This window comes from Diabrotica undecimpunctata, chromosome 9 (assembly GCF_040954645.1).
Source record: "Diabrotica undecimpunctata isolate CICGRU chromosome 9, icDiaUnde3, whole genome shotgun sequence".
Taxonomy (NCBI): Eukaryota; Metazoa; Arthropoda; class Insecta; order Coleoptera; family Chrysomelidae; genus Diabrotica; species Diabrotica undecimpunctata.
This window is the reverse complement of record NC_092811.1, coordinates 78,133,101-78,158,587: the sequence shown is the minus strand read 5'-3', so window position 1 is coordinate 78,158,587 and position 25,487 is coordinate 78,133,101. Positions and strand designations below refer to the sequence as shown.

The 25,487-nt window shown below is 31.5% G+C and overlaps 1 protein-coding gene across 2 annotated transcripts in view; it reads left to right on the top strand.

The window, feature by feature from the left end:
- The first annotated feature begins 24,383 nt into the window (after nt 1–24,383).
- LOC140450169 (myogenesis-regulating glycosidase) overlaps nt 24,384–25,487 on the top strand; it is a 194,935-nt gene continuing 193,831 nt past the window's right edge. The window contains exon 1 of one of the 2 annotated variants that reach the window (XM_072543620.1): nt 24,384–24,632. Coding sequence is in view for 1 of the 2 variants with exons in the window: in XM_072543623.1 (XP_072399724.1) it covers nt 24,630–24,632 (3 nt within the window). In the remaining variant the exon portion in view is untranslated. The remainder of the gene's footprint in view (nt 24,633–25,487) is intronic. The other variant, XM_072543623.1, reaches the window with a different exon arrangement.

The following is a 25,487-nucleotide window of genomic DNA, read 5'->3' as shown; positions in this document are numbered from 1 at the left end:
AACATTAATTCGATAAATCAAACTCATCAACATTATGCAAAAGATGGCTGGATGTATTACCATTACTGTAGGTCAACATCCAATTTTAGTAGTAGATTTTAGTATTCAAAAACAAGATACATTTAACACTCACACCATACAACCATCACCTCATCCATAATCACCCCCATACCCCCCCCCCCCCCCCCCCAACCCCCCCCCACCCCCATACTTCAATGTCGGTAACGTAACACATCCGCATTGTAAATACTAGTTACCAGCAGTGAAGCAGAAGAAAAACTGTAAGAATTAGCTAATAACTTCAGCACCGACACTATCAGGCAAGTTTCCCCAGTGGGATAAAAGTTTTATACGCCTTCCACAGTTTTGCTCTATATAGAGTTGGTGTAATTCTTATATTGTGCTTTTTTCAAATTCATTATCTGAGGAATTACATAAATTTGTGTTCAATTCGATAAAAGGTTTTAACCACGGTGATTGAGAAAATTCTAGAATTTGATGAATTTTAGTTACCTTGAAACCTTGTTCAACACACTGTTCCATATTTCTATAATGGGTAATTTATTTGTTTTTCGGTCACAACGTTAATACAAGCTTGGAATCGTTACTTTTAGGAGGAACCATATTTTTAAAATATTCACCAATTCCAAAAACGTTAATCGAAATATTATTTGGTACTTTAAATTTCGGTATATCTGATAGTTTCATAGGAAATTCTACATTAAGCAATTGTAAGTGACTAGTCTAATGCGGATAAGAAGTAGTAAGATTTGGTTTACCTGTTGGGTTAAAAAGGATGCGTTTACCGCCCAATTAAAACTTGCTCCATCTTTATTCATTATATTAATAATAGCTTTCTTCATCTCGATTTGTCGAGGTAACCTGATATTGTAACGAAATATATATTTTGCCTACCTCAGGGTAAGAATATAGGGGTAGAAAATTGGGGACAGAAACTCTGGGGGCGAATATAGGGCAAGCAAAATAAATCGAAACGTATGCGAACGGCACTCAGGGGGTTGTTGGAGAACTGGGGTCGTGGATAAGTGAACGACAAGGGGGTCGGATTGGGGTAACTACCAAAATATGAAACAAAGGGGTACTTACATGAATCTCCTGGACAACTGGACAATTAAGACAACAAGAAAAGGCTTCTAGCTATTTTAAAGGGAAGGACGCCGCTTCGAAGAATCCTAAACTTGCTGGATTTAGGAAAAATATCCTAAAATAAAAAATACATAAAGGGTTAGGAGATTTTCTAAAATAAATTAAAAAATGGATCAGAGAAACAAATCAAAACGTTTATTTTTGTCTCATACAAACAGTTATCAAACATATAAATGGCACAAAACTATACTATATAAATAGTTGCCAAAATACAGAATAAAAAAACTTACATGGGTCCGTTTACAAACTCCAGGGATTGGAGATACTACAAAAACTTACAAATGTTATCGCACAGAGATTAGCCTTTTTTTTAAGAAACAAAACAAATAAATATCGAAAAGAATAAAGCTAGCTGTCAGTTGTTAACATTAAATAAAAAAAAATTAAAATGACAGCTAAGTTAAACCATAAAATTTACAATTTATTAATTATTACAAATCCTTTTAAATTTTAATGAAAGCAATTATTGTTTTAGCAAAAAAATGTCTGTCTTTACTTTAAAATTAATATGTTAAATGTTACCTTGATTCACTAACTTTGACACTTAACTTTGGAATACTTGCTATCTCTGGGATTGGAGCTGCAAGGACAAAACTCTCAACTTGAACAAAAGAAAACCATTTCCATACGCAGGGACGAATTTCTAAGACGTAAATGGGGCTGGAGCAAGCAGGCAAACAACAACAAATCTGGTGGGACATCCTATACAATCATTTTCCACAATTTCTTCAGTTCCGGTGTACTGCACAAATCTTATGGTGATTACTCTGTTCTAAACTGCCATTCTGTAAAGAGTATTATCACCTTAACCGGTCTTAAAACATTACACAAAAAAAATGAATCGACTCCCGATTCAAAATTGCCCAAACATCTTTCTACTCTGAAATATCTTGCTGGACTCCTCAATGCCTTACATTTTACAAAATTCAACGCCAAATAATTTCCCTTCACGTCTCCGGAACCAGTTGTGCCTACAAACTTAAAACGAACATAATACCCTCGACAATCGTTTGTCGACAACCTTGAAATATTCCCAGTTTTACTACGTCTTAGAAAAACCGTATACCTGACTTGCAATATTATATTAGGGGACTCGAATGTAAACAAATCGTTTTCAACGAAAAAAACCACTCTTTTAAATTCGTCGAAATAACACATAACACGTATTATATTGATTTTAGTTTTAACAGGAATAATCTTCTACCTGAGAATGTAACAGAGAGAAACACATCTATATTTTGAAACAACTGAATACAAAACTTGTTATATTATCGATCGTTTTTACATTCCCTTTTAACATACAAACGCAGATTTCCTGGTAATTTTTAATGCGCACTAACGAGATAAACAAAATAGGGGCGGACTACACAACTTTATACAGAATTTATATTATTATATACGAGTAGATATTAAATATTATATATAGACACAAATTTAAAAACGCTACAATATATGAAGAATATCGTAGAGGGTTGCACTTGTTAATGTTAACTTCTAATGATTGGATTTGTAAAAGACTCAATGTAGATTTCTTTTCTTGTATTTCCGAAACGTTGGATAATATTTCGCTAATAAAAGCTTGATATACTTCGGTCAGATTAGTAGAAATAGTAATAATTTGATTTTTTTTTAAATGATTTTAAACCATAAGTATCTTTTTCAGGTAATGTATGCATAAAGTAAAGTTCAAACTTACCTTTTAGCACTTTAAACTCATGTAAATAGTTAAGCATGAGCTTCAGAACGTTACTCTTAATTTCACTAAAAAATTCCAAGTGGGCGGTATGGTGGTTGGTGCTAGTAAGACGGTAACCAATATGATTTTTAAATGCACTTTTATAGTTTCTCAATTCCACTATCTAGATTAATAATACCACTTCTGTGTGAATACTACGTAAATACCCTATTAGTCCTTTCCCATAATTTTTTTATAATATTCTTGACATTCGATAACATTGGATATAGTAACTGGCTGAACAATAGATCTAATGGGAGTAGCTTCTGCGGAGGTTAAATAGTAATTATTAGCGGATGTAGCAATACCTGGGTTGTGATCAAGTTTCACCTTTTTCACTTTGTTATTGAACACTTCCGGACAACTTTCTCGTTTATGTCGAGTTACGCTGCTTCTGTTGGATAAAACGTTTAAACAAGAGTCGCACTGCATTGTTGTTGACTGAAACTTGGTGGATGTACGACACGAAAATGAATAACAACGAAATTAGTGGAGGGTATAAATATAAACTGTTTTCGAATACCAGTTTTGACCTGGAAATACTGGTTTTAAACTGAACATACCGGTTTTATGCTATTATTAGAGTATAAAACTACAAAAACAAACAATATAATCTAAATTTAGAAAATGACCAATTTTATAAGAGTGGATGAAAAATGTGAGTACGATAAAAAATAGTTTTTGCTACCTTAGTGCTATATACGTGACTTTCAAAAAATTATGGTAGATTCGTATTCCTAGCGTCAAGACTTTTCATTAGAGTGGTAAAAAGAAGAGGTGGAACTAAAAATACACTTTTGAATGCTTTACCACCCTACACGTTTATTTTTATTTTCAAAGTAATAACAGATTCGTATTCCTGACGTCAAGACCTTTCATTGCGTGGTTGGAAGGTAGATTTATAAGAAAAAACAGTTTTTACCGCTACTGTTTTATGCGTTGTTTTTTTTTTAATAACTAACAGATTTTTACTTCTGGCGTCACGACCTTCCATTAGAGTGGTTGGAAGGTAGGTTTATAAGAAAAAAAAACAGTTTTTACCGCTTAATGCTTTATGCGTTATATTTTTTTGAAAGTAGTAATTGATTTGTATTCCTGGCATCAAGACCTTTCATTAGAGTGGTTGGAAGGTAGGTTTATAAGAAAAAACATTTTTCTCCACAAAAATACGTGATTTTTTCTAAAATATTATACCAGATTCGTATTCCTGGCGTCAAAACCTTTCATTAGAGCGGTTGGAAGGTGGGGGTAAAAACAGTTTTTGGCGCTTTACCGCTATATGCGTTATTTTTGTTTTTAAATAATGGCGATTCGTATTCCTGGCGTCAAGACCTTTCATTAGAGTGGTTGGAAAGTGGAGGTAAAACACTAAAAACAGTTTTTGGCACTTTACCGCTATATGCGTGATTTTTTCTAAAAAATTATAACAGATTCGTATTCCTGGCGTCAAGACCTTTCATTAGAGCGGTTGAAAGGTGGGGATAAAAACAGATTTTGGCGCTTTATTGCTATATGCATGATTTTGTTTTTAAATAATAGCAGAATCGTATTCCTGGCGTCAAGACCTTTCATTAGGGCGGTTGGAAGATGGGTTTATAAGAAAAAAAAAACAGTTTTCGCCACTTTACCGCTGTATGCGTGATTTTTTCTAAAAAAATATGGCATATTTGTATTCTTGGCATCAAGACCTTTCATTAGAGTTGTTGGAAGAGGGGTAGGACTAAAAATAAGGAAGAAAAAACCTCAAAAATAAAAAATAGAAAAAATGAAAAAAAAAACCTTGTCAAATCCAATAAAAAGCGTAAATCAACAAAAAGTGAAAAACCAACAATAAGTGCAAATCTGTTCAGACATACAAAAACTCAACTTTAACCGATCAGTACCCTTTCTTTTTTGTCTATGTAAGTTCATAGTGGAGTATTCAATTCACCTTCGAGTACTTACATCGCCTTCGAGTACTCACCTTTTTTTACAGCAAATGCAGATATAGTTTTACCCGACCATTTCGCGGTACTAAGCTTGGGCACAGTATATTGCTTATTTTTAAGCAATATACTGTGGCTTGGGTTCGGTCCGTTGTATATAATATGGTTTATGTTATACAATTTCAAATTCGCTTCCCTTCGCAAAATCTTAGAAGTCGTACACCGTTCTGCGCGCCGTGAGCCGGGGTTGCTGACAAAAAAAACTTCTCTTTAAAACCATTCAGTATACGGATAATTCGGAGGAACCGTTAGCCAATAAACAATGTGTTAACATAATTACTTAATACAAATCCTAGTTGTACCATATTAAGCATTTATCAGTTATTATCAATTAATATTAATTATTAGGATGGTATTGGTTATAGAACACTTTACATTCCAATTTGCATCTTATTATAAAATTATACCAAAAGGTAGAAATCTAATATTTCAATAATATTTTCATTTAAGAACACAAGCGGATAAAGATAGATGCTAGATTATATCGTTACTAACAGAGCAGTATATTGTAAATAAGTATTAGGTAGAAGGAGTCTAACTTTTAGCAAATGTAGGAAGTGATCATTATTAGTAGTCGTTTTAGCATAGTTATAAAAGATAGATACAGGTCAACAAAGTCGAAAACTAAATTAAAAAGAGTGATTTTGCAAGAGGATTCGATAAAATTACTAGTGATGCCACGAATATTCGGCTGATATTCGGTACTTAACCTATTCGCCTAATTTTTAAACTGTTCGGTATTTGGCCATATATTGCATGCTATTCAGCCAAATATCGAATACCATATCATGGAAAAAATACAGATCATTCAAAATATTATACAGTTTTAATCACAAATGACTATTTAATATTAAAAATTTATCAGGGGTAAATTTTGATAAATAAAAACATTTTTTTAGCATTTGTTGATTAGCAAACGATTGCCCTATTCTTCATAAATAATACTCGCTTCTGAGAACAGCCTCTTACTATATACACTACTGCTCGAAGACAATAGATAAATCTTTGCGAATTTTGTGAGGATTGGATACAACTTTGAATTTGCTGAAAACCACTTCTAGGATCTTGTTGATAGCAAACGATTGCGCTATTCTTTATAAATAATACCCGCTTCTGAGAACAGCCTCTTACTATATACACTACTGCTCGGAGACAATAGATAAATCTTTGCGAATTTTGTGAGGATTGGATACAACTTTGCATTTGCTGAAAACCACTTCTAGGGTCTTGTTGATAGCAAACGATTGCGCTATTCTTCATAAATCATACCCGCTTCTGAAAACAGCCTCTTACTATATATACAACTGCTCGGAGACGATAGATAAATCTTTGCGAACTTTGTCAGCATTGGATACAATTTTGCATTTGCTGAAAATCACTTCTGGGGTCTGTCGTCTAATTTAAGCGAACAGATTTGCTGCAGAACTTTCCTCTGCATCATCATTTTGCATGTTGTCTGTAGCAATGTCTTCAAAACAATTCCAAGAACTATCGTCTCTTTCCATTGTTTTATCAGTTTCATTGGTGTTTCTTTTCTTACGAAGTGAAATAGAATCATTATTGGTATGACTTGACTTATCACAACTCATTTTCAGATCTTCTAAACGAATTTTGTGTCTTGCTCTTTCCGTTTGAACTAATCTTAGGAAAACAGTTTTAAAACGTGGGTAAAGAAAATTAGCAACGAGATATTTGTAATTTTCATCGAATTGAACCGTTTTCGTTTTCTAAGCACATCTTGTAGTGATAATCTAATTTCTCAATAAACTTGTTGTTAATTTTTAGTCTCTTCATTTTCTAGATATTACAATAAGGTAAAAACATGTGGAATCTCTTCAGAGGTGCAGGGAATAATAAAATCGGTCCATTAAATAATAAGTAGAATTCCAGCATGTATAGTTTATACTAGTTGATGGTTTGGCAAGATAAGTTCTGGACGAATTGATTTAAATTTTTTGTTGTGCCATACCAGAGTTGTTAAAATGAGTAACAGTTTGATTTGCAGCAGCTAGAATTTGCGCTATATGTATTTGAGACTTTAGCGATTCTCTTCTGAAGCTATTTTCTTGTGGCATTTTAAAGGAATTACTATTTAAATGGGAATAAGCTACAATTAAAGGTTAAAGTACGATTATTGACGTTTCAATTTCCACTTCGGAAATCGTTCTCAAAATCGTATGTTGAGAACGATTTCCGAAGTGGAAATTGAAACGTCAATAAACGTACTTTAACCATTAATTGTGGCGTATTCCCATTTAAATAGTAATTATCCTAGAGTGCGTTGTAATGAATAAATAAAAACTTTTTTGAATTATATTCCGTATCTGGAAATATATCTCGTATACCTTTTATTATATTGGTCCCACTGTCATCGACAAATAAATGGATCTTGCTTTAAGGAAGTTTCATCTTTCTGCAAGAGCATAAGCTCATTTGCAATATCGGTACCGGTATGTAAGCCAGAAAACGGCTTCTACGCAAAAATGCTACGTTCAAGAATAAACTATGAAAATATCAAGTGCCCATTGAAACTCAGAAAGCTCTCGTTATTGTGCTGAATTTTTCATTTATTACTGATACTGCTGTCATTCGCAAGACACTAGCTACAATTTTAGAGAAAATTCTGTTAGTTTAAATCATGAAAAACTGTTTTGGTCGTGTAAGTTCGTTGTCTAAGGCGATTATTTCGCCAATTAAATAATATTTTATATATTTGGACTCGTTATTATCAATGTTCCTTTAATTATTGCCTGGTATCTACCTACTTTGTAAATTAATCGTAGTTAATTACAGGGTGATTTTCACGATGTTTTTGTCACAAAAAAGGGACCAACTTTATTTTGAGCGTAACTCGCTAAGTTTGCAACTTGAAACAAAAAATAGGCTTGAAGAGGCCTATTTAAGACTAGGTATAATAAAAATCGTCTTTACTAACAGTCATTATATTTTTTATTTTACTATTAATTATCTTAACAAATTATTAAAAAAAATTCTTTATCTACCTATTTTCATTTTATAAATTAAATTTTTTGAAAAAATTCAATTTTTGATGTAGGCATAGGTACTTTCTGAATGGAAGCGCCACTGATATAGACTAAACAATTAAGGATTCGGATAATTTCTGTCTACCAAATTTTAATTTGCTAAAGCGCATGGTGAATACATGTGTTGTTACAGCTATTCCACTGTAAAGGACCGCACATTACTTACTAAAATATATGTAGAGCCAATAATATTTTATGAGCCCCTATTATTTTAAATTTCTAATTAGTAAACGACTTATTTTATTTTCACCTCGTAAAATTAGTATTATAGATTCTGTTACATGTATGCGTCACTCTCCTTATAGCTATTGCTATGTCTCACACTTATAAAGTTATCGAAAAAAAAGGAGCAGCAGAGAAAAAAGTTAAACTTTTAATATTTGTATACTTATCAATATTCAGTTAGGTACTGTTTACATGACTCAATTAAAATTCGAAAGAGCAATACAAATTCAAATGTTGAATATAAAAATCGTAATTACTATTTAAATGGGAATTACGCCACAAAATACGTTTATTGACGTTTAAATTTCCACTTCGGAAATCGTTCTCAAAATACAAACATTAGTAAATTAAACAAATTTTGTTTTTTGTTACTTAGTAAAAAATTCTTCTAATAATGTAATAATAATTTTATTAATAATAATAATTTTTCACTAAGTAACAAAAAACAAAATTTGTTTAATTTACTAATGTTTGTATTTTGAGAACGATTTCCGAAGTGGAAATTGAAACGTCAATAAACGTATTTTAACCTTTAATTGTGGCTTATTCCCATTTAAATAGTAATTAATTTAAAATGCCACAAGAAAATAGCTTCAGAACAATATTAAAAATCGTAAGGATCAAAAAGAAATAAAAAATAAAAGACATAGTAAGAAACATGATCAAAATTAAAAACAGAGCAAATGAGATTTATTTGTCAATAATATGTATAATAAAATTCATAAAAAATTTTATTCAAAGTAAAATCTCATTTTAGTGCCTAAAGCACTAGGTAGAATAATAAATAATAGTATGACTTCTACTATCTAGCTGATTGACTCCTAGTCTATGCCATTAAAAAAATATTTCTAATCCAGTGCATTTAAAACCCAACAAAACTGAAATGTATGTATAGAAACATTTTAAAGAACAAACTAAACAAATTTATTACAGGAGGAATAACATAGTCAATATTAATATAGAAGAGGTACACCGATATTTTGTGTTTATTTGGTCAAGGATTTATTGATTGCCGTAGTAATAAAAATTATAATTTGTGAAATTTTCTACGTCAAGTGCATAAAATTTCACATACTGACAACAGACAACTGGAAATAAAAATTTATTCTTCTACCTAAATTTGACAACAAAATTTCTTACAATTCTTTTTTTAACAATTTAAGTGCCTCGATAACTAAGATAACGATTTATTCTTAGAGATTATACAATAGGTATTCAATTTTATTAAAAAATAATCTTGTATTGCCGATTCGAAGTCTTCCTAAAACTAGACCTGGTAGTTTTAGGTTGAATTCTGCGTAGGGCTGTATCAAAGTTATTCCAACGAGCTTACCAACATTCTAGAATTGACTTTTTAAACTTAGCTTTAAAGTCTTTGTTTAGTTGAATTATTATTCGGTTTATTGGTGAAGTAATCGCTACTTTAGCATGACGATCAGCAGTTTCATTATTGATAAGACCAATGTGTGACGGAAGCCAAATAAGTGAGCCTTTTCTTTCTCGAACATGAAGAGATTGGTATATGTCTTGTATACTCTGAACTTGCGGATGATCAGTGAATATTGAATTTATTAAGAATATGAAGGAAAAGGAATTGGTGCAAATTGCTACATTTTTAAATGACATGACGTGACAATGAATTTTAAGGCTTAAAGGATGCTAAACAGCTCTCGTACTTAAATGCTGCATGATGCAACCTAGTGAAACTTATAAAATATTTAAAGTAGTAACTGCGCATCTTACTTCGCAAGGATTTTTAGAGGCATCAGTGTAAAAAATTAAATCAAAAGGTGTTTTGTCTAGTATTTCTAGGAAAGCTTCCTTTATAAGTGTAGGAGATGTGTCATATTTATAATAAATGGTGGAGGACGTATTAAATAAAGAAAGGTATTTGGTCCAGGAAGGGGTGAGTGGCGAAGGTATGAACCGGGTGTGGGATAAGTCAGTGTTCTTTAATAGACGGGGAAGTGTTTGCGGAAATGGCTCTATAACTGTGCGAGAGGGGTTGCAAATGGAGTAATCAGGTAAAGGAGTAGTAAAATGGTAAACAGGGTTGGATGGATTACTTTATTTAGTAGAAGCATATGATAGAAGCAGATGTTCTCTTCTAATGGATAGAGGGGGATCGTTACTTTTACACCAAAGACTTTCCTGCAGTGTGAAGAGGCATAGACGAAGAGCAGTATTTTGGATATAATCTAATAGTTTTAGGTTAGATTTGGAGGCGGACATGTAAATAAAGCAGCCGTAATCTATTTTGGATCGTATCAGAGCTCTGTATCCTATAAGAAGTACATTCTCATCATCACTCCAACAAAAGTATAAAATAGTTTTTGATAGGTTGAGTTGCTTAAGGCAGTAACCTTTGGCAAGATTATTATTATGTTTTCAGTTTAGTCAGATCATCCTAGAATTTTACAATTATTCACTACAGGTTTGGGTTCGTTGTTGATTAAGATTGGTGGAGCGGGAGAAGTGACTTTTCTGCTGAATTTAATAATTTCAGATTTTTTTGGTAAAAAGGATAAACTTTTTAACCAAAGACCTAAAAAGACCTAAAGTCTTTTTGTTTTGAAGGACTGAATACTGTAGCATTTAATATAAAATGTTAAGGTTTTTCCCATGGCAATAGATAATACGGTCATCGTCATATTGAACGTATGTAATAAGATTGGAGAAGTTGTTGCATATGTCATTTATAGCAAGAATAAAAAGGGTGAGGCTAATATTAGAACCTTGAAGTACTCCGTGACTTTGAATACAGATTCTATAGGACTTTCCCTTTGCAGATACTTAAAGGATTTGGATTTCCGTTAACCTGTGTCATAGGAATTTTCAATATAAAAATACTATTTCTTGTTGGTCATTGTGAGCTGTTGAAATGTAAGTATGTAGATGGGTCAAGTTGTCCTAAGTAAATCGATTACGTCGAAATCCGGATTGAAGATTTAGAATTTGATTACACTTTTCTAAAAACGGTATGAGTATTTCATTAATTATGTTCCCAAGAAATTTACAGGTAGTGTTAGTAAGAGAAATATGATGATAAGACGTTGGTAACGAGGAGGGTTAATCCTTTTTCCTTATTGGAATAATAGTTGAATCACAGCATATCAGCGGAAATTGCTTGGAATTCTATACAAGATTATAAAGATCGAGTAGTTTGAAAAGGGAGACATCGCATAGCTTTTTAAAGAAATTGTATGGGATATTATCACGGCCTGCTGTATTGCTTCTACAGGAGAATAAGGCTAATTTTAGTACATAGAGGTTAAATTGTGTAACAATAGTGTAATTTCACTAGGGTTAATCGAATTATTTATTAGGAACAAGAGGAAGTTGGACGCAAAATAAGAATTCTTATTTTTTAATTTTTTTCAAAGTTTCAACGAAAGCGTTATAAATCGATTGGCTATCACAGATAACTTTGTCATATATGATAAGATTGGGAACCTTATTACTAGATTTGCGACCCTGTATACGTTTTATTTTGTTCCAGATCTGACTTGGGCAGGTGATGGACGTAAGGGATAAGAGGGATGAGACGTAATTTTGCCAAGAAATCTTTTGCTTCGTTTTATGATATATTTGACTTTGGCTTTAAGTTTTTTGTGAATAATAATTTTGACAGGAGTATTTTTGCAGCGCAATTTGTTGAGAGCGGAATTGAATTTGCGGATAACTTCTTCGCATATCAAATTCCACCAATGGACCGTTTTGCGGGTGAGATATAATGTTTTTACCAACATACTTGTCAGCCGTTAAAGTGATACAGTTGGTAATTTTTTCAAGGGCAATGTTTATATCTGAATCAAAAGTTTAAGTAGAGAGGATGTTTTCCGTTTTAGTTAAATAACTTGTCCAGTCGGCAAATTTTAGATTCCAGTTACTGCAGATAGTATATTCCTGATTAGAGTATGAAGAGATTATAATGAGAAAATGATTACTATCGTGCAAATCGTCGCAAGTGTTCCAGGAAAAAAAGGGTGTTGATTTATGATCGCAGATACTAAGATGTATAGCGGAGAAAGTATTGAATAAGTTAAAGTGTGTATGTGAGGACGTTTTTAACAGACAAGAACCGGGTACATTTAAAACGTTTTCAACAATTTTACCTCTTGTAAATGTACGGCTGGATCTCGGCATAGTACTATGAGCATTAAAATCGCCCATAAGTATGAATGGTCGGGAAGCTGGAAAATTAGATCAACCAATTCTTCTTATTTTAAATTATAGTCGGGGGAATATATAGAATATATAGGGAATATATATATATAGTAAGTTTAGTATTACCATGTAGTAATTTCTACAGCTTTAAGGTTAGTGGTAAGACAAAGAAGAGAAAACTATATTTCTCTTGAAGTAAAGAGCGAAGCACCACCACTGGCTCTAGAACAGTTAGTACGTATGCGATAATACTCTTTAAAATTTTTAAGGCGGCCCCAATGATCTATTTTAAAATTAGTCTCTTGAAAACAGATAAAGTTGGGAATGTAGATTGAAATAAGTTTTTGTATTCTTTCTTCGCGAGGTAGAATCTATCGCAGTTCTATTGGAAAATGGTGAACAAAAAATCAATGATGTAGTAGAATTCATGAGATATTAAGGAGGAGTCAATGGAGTAGCATTCGTCGTTAGTAAGATTCCAAGAAAATGTGCAACAGTTGGGATCCAGTTGCATTTAAATTTTGTTCTGAAAACGAGTTAAACGATTTTTTAAGGAACGTTCATTAGAAACGTTATAAGAGTTTATTTAAATCTTGTAGAAGATAGCAAATATTTGTAGTAAATTTGTACGCTTCCACTTAAGGGTCAGAATTACCGAAAGTGTTCTTAATAAAAGCAATTAGTTACGTTTCTTCAAGGGAGAATGAGGTGACAGTTTCAACATATAAATTGTGAATGGTAGAGTGAGTTGCTTATTATTTTATTTTCAGGTACTTGTGATTTGGATTTTTTAGTTTTCTTTTTGGATGGTCTTTGAATAATTTTTGATGTAAGGGGCTAGAGGTTTTGTTTCAGAAGGGGCTAGAGTATTTGGATCGGAAAAACTAAGGATTTCTGGTAAGATAGGGGGTGGAGTTTCCAGGTAGTTGTCATTGGAGTGAGGTCTTTTGTCACCAAGTTTTGATAACTGTGCAGATATGGAGGTAGTAGGAAGGTTCTGAGAGTCATCAGTAAAATTTTGCACATTTTTAGCAATACTATCAATATGAGTAATCTAGGAGACAGGATTAATAGATTTTTCATTTGGTTGCGAGGAAATAGGATTGAATATATTGATTCAGGAGTCGGTAGTGTGACTAGGCTGCTTACAAAGGAAGCATTCCAATTTGTCTGTCGATAGGAATATTCAGTAGGGAGTACGAACTCTCGCTCAATATCAAAAAGACGAAGTTTATAAAAATTTGTAAAAACAACCATAATACTAACAAAATCTTGATGGTAGAAGGCCAGCAGATCGAAAGAGTAAAAAAGTACACTTACCTAGGAACACTTATAACAGAAAATAATGAGTACACTTCAGACATCAGTCAGAATCGAAAAAGCACTTTCTAATTTTATGAAAATGAAAAAGGTCCTATGTGGCAAAGATTTAATATTAGCTCTTAAAGTACGCCTTACAAAATGTTACGTATACAGTGTACTCTACTATGGAGTGGAAACATTGACGTTAAATCTAGACATAATAAGACGACTTAACGCCTTTGAAATATGGATGCAAGGAAGGGCGCAAGACGTAAGGAAGTTGAACTTACAATTAAAGAAAGAAAGCTACAGTATCTCGGACATGTGATGCAGGACGAGAAGTATGGCATCCTGCGACTCATAATGCAAGGAAAGATAGATGGCAGAAGAAGCATCGGAAGAAGACGAATTTCATGGCTCAAGAACCTGAGAGAATGGTTTGGATGCAGCTCAAAACAACTATTTGGAGCTACTGCCTCAAAAATTAAAATATCTATGATGATTGCCAACCTCCGTAGCGGAGATGGCACTTGAAGAAGAATAAATATTCAATGTGGGGTATTTTTATGCACAATGAGAACCGAAGTTTTGTAGGAAGAAGTCTTCCCGCTCCAGAAATATATAAGTTACCTTTCGAAAGCTCATAACGTGAGCATATGCATTGTCCGTTGTACCACATCTGATATGAATGAGAGGTGTTATGACAAGATCAGAGAGAGCTTTAGACACTAAAATTCTTTTTGAACGGGAGATAAGTCTGCGAATAGAGATACCTTGAAAGTTAATTGTAATACTTTGAGTCGCTTTTAAGAGATTATCAACTTGCTCAAAGGAAGATAGATATATACAGGTGCAACCTTGGGCAGCGCGTGACGTGAAATGAACATTTTTTGGTATAACGATTGTGCTGATTGTCTTAATATAATCGAAAATAACAGTATTTAGATAGGAGGGAAATAACAGCTTGATCACGCGAAGGGGTAGAGAGTGAAGGAGCTTTGGAGAGAGTAGCAGCTGCATAAAATCGTTGAGTTTTGTGGAAGAAAACTGGTTTTGGGGTGGTAGTAAAGAGGTAAATTGAGATTTATTTTTGAAGATGGAATCAGGGGTTACGAAAGATTGATTAGACATATTGCGATTCTGGATGCCAAAATCGCAGCCCTTGAAAATATAATTAAAATATTTATTTTATAAGAGATTATACCAATATTTGCTCGACAAATAAAACAACACAACAACAAATAAAACACGTCTGAACCCAAGGAAGGCCAACTCTTAAATTCTTACAATTTTTTGTAAGCAATCGAAAAAATGGGATTTCTAGAAACGATTTGGGAAATACATCATCTCACCTTCACTCAAACGTAAATGGTATTCTATCAACGCTTCAGCATGATAGATTTCCTTCTTTGCGGTATTGCAACAAATGCAACGATTTGTTGCGTTTGTTTACTAAGCATGTTTTCCTCATCTTTGAGCTGTACATTTCCTATTTGGTCTCGTATCTGGTGATTTTCGGTTTTTAAATTTTTTCAGTGGTTCTCTAACGTCCTGTTCTGTTATCTATATTATTTGATTTGTTGTTATATTTGGTTGTGTTTGGTAGAACATTTTTCAGTTTTTCTTTGAAAAGATACTGTAAAGTAGTGAATCCACACGTTTTTTTTGTGTGTTATTTTAACATGTTCTTTTATTTCGCTGTTGTGTTGTCTCATAAACTTCCATATTCTAATATTTTTCTGAATTTATCCTAGTACTTGTTTATGTATTTCCTTTTTTACTTTTTATATACTTCGTACGACTTTGCGTCTCAAAAAAGCTGTTTTCTTCTAGCTACATTTTTCTTAACGTCTTTGCTGAACCGAGGCGTGTTTGATTTAAACTTTACGTTTATTTATTATTAGTTTTACTTTTATTTACGTCTACTATCCTGTTTCTACGTTGTTTATTTCTTCGATGGGATTAAAGATAATTTTATCTGTGAGGCTTTTATAATGCAGTAATTTTATTGGTTCTTCTTTGCAAATTTTCTATTATTTGTTTAGGTTTTGACTTAACTACTACTAATAATAATATATAAATAATAATAATCACTTCAAACAGTTGCTAAAGTTAGACTACTTGTGCCTAATAATCTTTGTCCGTTTGTGTTCTCAAATGTGTAATGTTGACGTTTATTAGAGAAAATATTATTCACATATGGTTCTACCTTTTGATATAATTTTAGCATAAGATATAAATTAAAGTATAAAGACTTTTATAATAAATAGTGTCCTAATAGGTAATACAACACTATATATCCAATAGTGTATGATCTGATCACACCTTTATTTTGTAACAAAATTGGAGAGTATGTAGGTAAAGGAATGGAGCAATGTAATAAAAATGTGTATATATAACAAAATTAACGATTGTCTAGCAGGCTATATCAGAAAAAGACCAGTGACAGTCAAGCAAGGATTCGGCTAATTTGCATATCCTTCTGAAAACAATTAAGTGAGAATAAATGTGGAAAGTATATAAAAATGGATAAATTGATAAGAATGTGAATAATGGAGTCAGGAAGTTACTCTAATAAATATATGGGTATCAGGAAACTATCAACTGGGACTGCCAAAGTATACAAGGTGGTGAATCGTCAAACGGGCCATAGGAAACTCAATGGGAAATTTTGTTGTTGAATTCCTACTTCCCTAATTATTTTACACCAAAAGTCAAGAAAAACTATTTGTAGAGTACTGAAATATGTATCGAAAACAAATGTTCAAATTATTCTACGAATTAAACGTATTCCAAAATTTTGCAAGAATATAATACATTTTTCAAGCCACCCCTTAAAGTCAGGCCACACGCGGTACAAGAATCTGTATGATATGTTGCGTTTGGTCATATTTTCTGATATTTGACAATCTTTGAAATGCCAAAAATTTTTATTTTGTGATTTAATGTTCAAAAAACAATATAGTTGACTAATAAATGTATTCAGTTTAGGAGAAAGTAGCAATATAAAAATGATTTATTCAGAAAATAGTGCGTGAATTGTCAGTTCTTTATTTAGTGTAAGATATCCCAATAGACCAATAATTCCAAGTCATTCAACAATTTAAAGGATTTTACAAAATTTTGAAAATACTTGGAACGTGATTTCTAATTGTATCTGTACAAACAATATGAGGTTCCACGAAATTTAGAAAATCAAAATGAAATAAATGTATTAACAGTAGTTGTAGAAAATTCTAGAATAAGTTCTCGGACCATTGCAGACCAGTTTAATATTTAAAATTCCACTGCCTAAAAAGTTTAAAAAGGAATAAATTCCGTTCATATAAATTTAAATGTCATCAAGAACTAAGAGAAGGAGATGCTGAGCAACGAGCGAAATTTTGTTATGAAATTTTAGAGAGGGCTCTAATGGGCTTAATGCAGACAGACAATTTTTAAAAACATTTTGTTTAGTGATGAATGTACATTTACATTAAATGATGAATCAAATGTTCAAAATTATAGTATTTGATCGATAAGAAAGTCTGAGGATATTATTGAAAGCCATACCCAATATTGTCGAAAAATAAATGTTTAGACACAATATTATTGGACCGTTTTTCTATGAGGCAAATTTAAATTCAAAAAAGTTTTTAGACTTGCTACAAGAAGAGAATTTATCCAGACTTGTAGAAATAGCTTCAGATGAAGAATAAATTTGGTTTCAAATGGATGAATACCCTGCGCACAATAAAGCTGGATTTATAGTTTGACGGACTGTAAACGTAGACGCACTGGAAAAAGATCAACATAGAATTTTGTGTATTTTTATTTATAAATGAACGTAAAAGCATGACGGAACGTAAGTGAGATGGACTGGAACGGAAGAGTTGGCCAACTTTCATCTTACAGTGCGTTACCAAAGTGGCCCGCCCTTCATTTTGTAAAGTTGTTCATCAACATATTCGAATTGTGTTGATTTTTCGTTACAATGGTCAATAAGTTAATAATTTATAAAATATTAATCATACAATATAAAACAATAAAAAGATCATAGTATCATGATCACCAACTCTAGCCACTGTTTCTACTCATGCGCAAAAATTCCACTCCGTCGATGTATAAATTGAGATAATATTTAGAGTTCGTTTGTCTCCAGTGCGTCTACGTCTACAGTCCGTCAAACTATAAATCCAGCTTAACTGGGAGAATAAGGAATTCCTTAAAAACAGCTTTAATAGTTGTTTGATTGGACATGACTGTAATATTAAGTGGCCCCCGAGATCGGAAGATCTAACACCAAACGATTATTTTATCTGGGGGCGTCCAAAATCAAAAATCTATTCTTATCAAAAATTAACCGATATTGAAGCATTAAAAATGCGAATTAATGAAAAGTGTTCAAAAATATCGCCACGCGTTTTGGGTAATATTAAACGAGAATTTTACAATCGAGTGAGATACTGCTTAGTACAAAATGGCTTATTGTTTGAACATTTGTTATAGTTTAATGTTTAGAAATTATCATAAATTATTTTTAGGAAGGATCGCATTAAAACTATATTGATATTCTTTGAATTTTTGTATAACCCGGAATTGAATTGGAATGTATTATAATATCTTACGTTAAATAAAGATCTGACAGTGGTCGCACTATTGCCTGAATACAACATTTATGCGATTTTTCGAGAACTGAGTACATTTCATCAACTTTATTGCTTTGTAAACATAATTTATTATTTACAAAGTACTGTTTATTGTTTACTAATAGTAGTAGTGTTTGTGAAAATTTGCTGTTTATAATTTAATCAAAATAAAAATATTGACAATTCAAATATTGTCAAATATCAGAATCATCAATATGACCAAACGCAACATGTCATACACATTCTTGTACCGCGTGTGGCCTGACTTTAAGAGGTGGCCTAAAAAATGTATTTTATTTTTGCAAAATTTTAGGGTATGCTTACTTCGTAGAACAATTTTAACATTTGTTTTTAATACAGATTTTAGTCCTCTACAAATAGTTTCTTATGACTTTTAATGTAAAATAATTAGGGAAGCAGATATTCAACAATTTAGAATTTTATATTGATTTCCTATGGCCCGTTTGGCGATTCACCACCCGGTATGATACTGCTGTAAGAATTGTTTACTTTCTGAAAACTGAAAAACAGTACTAAAACAACTCTGTGGCTGGAAGGCAAAAGGGGATAAGTCGATTTTTTGCAAAATAGTGTTATGTATACCATTCGACAGCATTTTTGATTCTGCACAATCTTGGTAAAGAGAGTTAAGTGAAAGTTTACTAATAAAAATATTATTATTGATCAAAAAGGGGTAACTTGGCTACAATTTAATCGTTACGACTGTTTTAAGGATATAACTCTAGGATAGTAATTACTAGTAAAATGGTATATGTGCACATATTTTCTAACATTATGAAATTAACTGAGAAGCAAAACGATTTAAGTCATGTTAACTTGAGAATTATTCGAAATGTGTGCTAGTAAAAGGCATTAAATCAAGATAACCCCTTTTGCCGGAATGTGATAGAAGAAATATATATGAAAGTATTGCTAGGATATACAAAGTTATCCCTTTTTGCAAGAATGCGGTGTCCACGCAAATCATATTCGTATCAGTTTATTGTCAGTACTTGTCTAGATTGTGAAGAGAGCACACGCAAATTTTATCAAGGAACGTTCACTACGATGGCAACTCGAAATAACAATTATTATTCCTCCACGTGTGGTATAATTGTTGATTATTGATCACTACATTCCATACTTTTTTTTAGTAAAAGAAAATATACAGCAAGATTTTGACTCAGACGACAGCGTAAAAGACCCGGCCTATGATCACATTCAAGAAGACCACCATAGTGATTCTGACACCGAACAGGAGAAAAATGGCTCATATGAACCAAATTTTGAAAACAATGAAGAACATGGCCAACCAATGCACAAAATATTGAAACGAAAAGTAGGAAAAAGAAAAAATAGACAGGTTTTACGAAATACGAGTAAAGGATATGAAACAAACAAAGGAAACGCAATAAAGCTAGGCAGTCACGGTCACTGCGAGATTGTAGAAGAAAGTGTAAAAAAAATATTTGGTGAACATAGATTATCTCTGTTTCAAAATTACTGGGGAATGGGCAACTACGATAGAAGGGTAAGTTGTATTGCCTCATTAATTCAAATTTTTGACAAGCAGATTACTACTAACAGAAGTGATACTGATAAACCTTCAAAAAATATAGAGGAAAGTGTTTTACATATTTTATAGAAATCCAAGCAGGAAGAATCCAATGCTGCAAGGTATGTTTTTGTGCCATTTTTGACGAAAGTAATAAATTTATAGAAACTGTTACAAAAAAGAAGATGTCATCCAACTGTGGTATTCCTATGGCTGATAGCAGAGGCAGGCATAAACCAAAAAACAAAATTTCCGAATCTAGAATGGAACTCGTCTATGCCACATGAGTCTCACTACTCACGAAAATATACTAGTAAAAAGTATATAGTAGCAGAATTAACAAAAGCTAAGATGTATCAAATGTATACCCAGGACATAACATCTGAACCAGTTTCTTATAAAGTTTACTCTCAAACAATCGATAAATTAGGCTTAAAGTTTAAAAACCAAGCAACGATACCTGTAACAATTGTGATATTTTTCAGAATCATATTAATATCAGTAAGACAGCTGATGCAAGGAAAAAACATGAGAATTTATTAGCAGATGATCATATAGAATCTGAAACTGCTTACGAGTCAAAAAGATTAGACAAATTAAAATGTATAAACAGTAAAAGTCAAAAAATATTTGTATTTGACTTACAACAGGTTTTTCCTACTCCTTACTTACAAACTAATACCGTGTTTTACGTGCCAACAAAATTGCTTCTTGTTTATTTAAGAGTTTTGCTAATTTACCTTCTGAAATGCTTTCTGCTAAAAGGAATGTTAATAAAGAGAAAGAAGAGAGACAATAAGACTGAAATTTGCTGGAGAAATATGAAATGGCTAAGATACACCAAGGAATTTGGCATTATTAATTTTAAAACATCGCTTCAGGAATATCAGCCATTTTAAGAAATAAATTTTAGAAGACAAAAAAAAAACACTCATCGATATCAAGAACATTACTTTAGATAATTTGTATGATAAGCCAAGACAAATAAGTGAAAAAAAAGTAAGCGATCTTTCAGACCTTATTAAGTTAGTTGATGAGAGTGCAAAAGAATGTTATCGTGGACTTGCCCAAATCCCACGAAATTCACAAGATCTGGATAATACTGCTGACACAGATCCAGACATAGATAATTATTTTAGTGATGACGATTTTTAATAAAATATTCTAAAACAAATATTTGTGTAATTTATTATTTTAAAGAAACAACTTCCGAAAAATATTTGTGTTCATCAATTTTTTTTTCTTCCTGCGAAAGCTATTCTGTTCGTATTATATAGAATATATGTTTTTATTTTGTGTTTAGGATGCGCCTTTAATTCTCTTTCTAAGTATCATCTTGATCAATTGTTAATTTGTAAACGTATCATCAGATTGCTGCAGAAACCGCCATGTTTAATAAACTTTTTGAAAAAATGTACGTTTTATTTCTTGTTCTGTCAATGCTATATCCAGAACAAAATATTTTCTTTGTTTTATTGTGGTTGCCCTTTGTAAGTAGAAATAACTGCAGTTAACACTACAGTGCACATATAATGTTAACCAAGTTACTACCGAGCATAAGGGTATAAATCTACATAACCTCCTTTACCAAGATGATTTTATGTGCATTTCAACTATAACTTGACTTATCTCCTTATGCTTTCTTGAAATAATTAAAAATAATAAATATCCTAAAATATTTTTTTTTAATTAATCAAAATATTGGACACATAGATATTAATTTAAGAAAAAACACTTAAATATATCTAACAGAATGTAAGTCGGATCTAGAAATATACAAACGTTACTAATATTACGTCTATAAGGTAACAAAAAGGCCATATAAACTAAAAATGTCTGTACTGAAAAACTTCCAAATGAGAGTTATCCCCTTTTGCCTTCTAGCCACAGAACTTATATGTAAAACAACAGTACTAAAAGGTACTAAAACAACTAGTATGTACAACCCTATTTAATACCTACTTAGTTTTAATAATATTTATATAATATACAAAGTAAAATTAGCTAATGTTATCCTAAACCTATATGTACAGTTAAACTAGGCTAATAATAATAACGAAATCCTCAAAATTTATATACATATAACACTAAACTTCCCACCAATAATTAATACCCTAATTTTAAATTGTAATAATTATATGGATGGAAAAATGCATCCGAATACTGAATTCATTACTGTGGTCTAATAAAATAAAGATGCATACCAAACTTCGCGTATACAGAGCAATTGTAGAACCAATTACCACATATGGTGCTGAATGTTGGACGATGACAAAGAATGAACGAGATAAAGTAGACGTTGTGGAAATGGATTATCTTAGAAGGTCATGTCGAGTATCGAGAATGGAAAGAATCAGGAATGAGGAAATACGAAACCGTACAGGAATTAGAGATACTCTTTCAGATAGAATACAAGGAAGGCAATTACAATGGTATGGTCACGTGATGAGAATGGAGGAGGAGCGGTGGCCAAAGAAAGCCTTAATGTATGTTCCGCCAGAAAGAAGGAAAAGGGAAAGACCACCAAATTCCTGGAGAAGAGAAATTACAAAAACAATGAAATCTAGAGGCTTAGAAGAGGGAGATTGGAGAGATAGGAAAAGATGGAGGCTGAAATGCGGGAAGCGGCAATCGCCGTAGGAACCCCGTTATATGATGATGATGAATAATTATATAAACAAAAATATCAAAATCCTAGTTATGAACATATCATCTACTTACCTACTAGAAAGAATATTTTTGTAACTTCACCGTTCGATCCAAGAAAGAAGAGCAAGTAAAATGGAGATTTAGCCTAACGGGGTAAATTGAAAATATATTATTATTCGAAGTCAAAACAATATAATACTCTCTACAGTTATTGTATACACAGTTACAGTATCTGTAGCAAGTTATAAAAATATACGTCACGATTAGTCAAATCGCACGTAATCTATTACTAGACTCCGCATTATTCGCAAATTCGTAACGCAACTTCACCTTGTGGACAGCTTGTAGTCATTAGCGTAGTGCTCTGTAATGCTGCATGTTAGCTTTTAGTTTACTTGCTTCTTAGATAAAATAGGAGAAGGGTAAGTTTCTAAGAAACTGTAGCAATTTAAGTTAAGTATGAGTTGTTCATTGATCAACTAGAGCAAGCTGTATAAAAATAATAAAAATGTACAAACATTTACAAATAAAACTGACACACTTATATAAAATACTTAATAGTGTTCTGAAGCTATTTTCTTGTGGCAATTAAAAGTAGATACAATTTTAATGGGAATAAGCCACAATTCAAGGTTAAAATGAGTTTATTGATGTTTCAATTTCCAGTTCGGAAATCGTTCTCAAAATACAAACATTAATAAATCAAACAACTGTTGTTTTTTGTTACTTGGTGAAAAATTCTTCTAATAATTTAATTTCATCCGACTTATTTATACTCACAATTCAGATATATATTATACATTTTAAAGTAGACGTCTTTAAGATGATATTGTCAATATTACTGAGTTGCGTTCCTGGGACGACTTTATTGTAAGATAGTTCATTTGAATACAAGAAAGCAAATTTAACTTGAGAATATCCTTAAGTAAAAAATCATAGCATGTAATTTGTCTTTAAGAAAACAACCACATGCCATGATAAGAGTAAAATTCTCATGTTAGTGATTTCATAGTAAATTATGAGAAAAAAACCAGAAAAAAAATCCTCATAATACCATCCCGACATGGTAAGTACTTGGTCTTAAATTTAGTTTACTCGCAATAAACACCAAATTCTGATTTTATATGTTTGTTGTTTAAAAAACATAAATCATGTACCCTCGATACGTTACTGACTTACTAATACTGGTATTTTCTTTTTATTAACTTTCTTTTTAGTATGGATAACCAGATCCTACTCCATTCTGCCGAGGAATTTGCGACACAATTGGTCTCATTTAGCATAATTAGAGCCGCTTCTTTGATTTTCTCTCTTTTTACCATCTGTTTCTTATAAGACTATACTTAAATCATTCCATTAAGCCCTATGTTCATTTTCCCATGCGTGTTTACATTGTTGAGATCTATCAAATTCCCTATTTTTATAATTATGGCAATATAAATGAGTCAGATAAAATTAAATTATTAAAAATTATTACGAAAAACAAAATTTGTTTAATTTATTAATGTTTTTATTTTGAGAACGATTTCCGAAGTTGAAATTGAAACGTCAATAAACTTATTTTAACCTTGAATTGTGGCTTATTCCCATTAAAATAGTATCTAATACTTAGTACGTTATAGAAAAATTATCACAAACTCAAAGCATCAAATAAATATTTTTTGTAAGGGACAGTTTAAATATGTAATAAATATAAACGAAGTTTTGATGCAACAACTGAATAGTCTTATTTATAAATGAATATAGGGTAGTATTAAAAAAAGGATGACGTACTTTCCAAAAGTCCTTGGATAAACATTAATTAACCGCTAATTGAAAAACAAAACCAAAAAGGTGTAAAAGTAATTTCTATTGTTTGTCCACTAATTAAATTAACTGTTTATCAAAAAATTCTTTAAGCAAACTTTTGGCAATAATGTTTACGAATACTTGTTTCAGAAGACCAAGAGATACGATGTTATTCGACAATTTACGTACATAGTTCCCAAAACAATTTTTCTAAATTGTGTATATGCGTAGGATACTTTATTCTAACAAGGCAAATTGTCGGCATTTCTTCATTTAAACAACATTTTAAGACAAAAACGTACGCTTGAGAATTTGAATTTTGTTTGTTTCTTTACTGTCGAGTTAAAATTTTCGTTAATATTATGGCTTCGCTACGATCGAAAGATGGTAAGTTATTTATTTTTGATAATGTTATTTTAACATTTGCCTAAAAACTATTATTATTTTATAACAATAAGTTAAGTTCAATAGGTTAAATTAGTGTATGGTCCTAGTAATAAATAATCAGTTGCGTGTGTAATAATCGGATGGATCAATTTTTTTAATTTACACACAACCTAAATTACATAAAAACACTACCAAAAAGAGTAGTTTTATTACATTAAATATTAATACCTATACGATTTTATATATCTTTTAAGCAATTTAGAAGTGTTCAGAATTTTTGATCAGAATGTTTTGGGAGTTACTTCTGATTCCATGTGATTTTCAAGCTCTATATTAGGTGTGCTAGTTAATATTGTTATATTGTTTGTAAATATATCATTTTAAGATTATTATATAATTGAGTAAGGTTAACTGTTATAGCCCGATCCAGCTTTTCTTATTCTTTAATTTAATGGAAATTTTAATATATATATATATATATATATATATATATATATATATACATTAAAATTTCCATTAAATTAAAGAATAAGAAAAGCTGGATCGGGCTATTAACAGTAAACCTTACTCAATTATATATATATATATATATATATATATATATATATATATATATATATATATATATATATATATATATATATATATATATATATATATAGATATATATATATATATATATATATATATATATCATCATCATCATCATCATGTGCAGCTTTATCAACCGTTTCCAATTACGGTGCAGCCTCCCTTATTTCAAAGTTATTCTATGTTCTTATTATTATTCGACGATGTCTTAGTTATACGTTGTTGTAATAATTTGCGCTCATTTGCGCCCATATTTTTCTATTT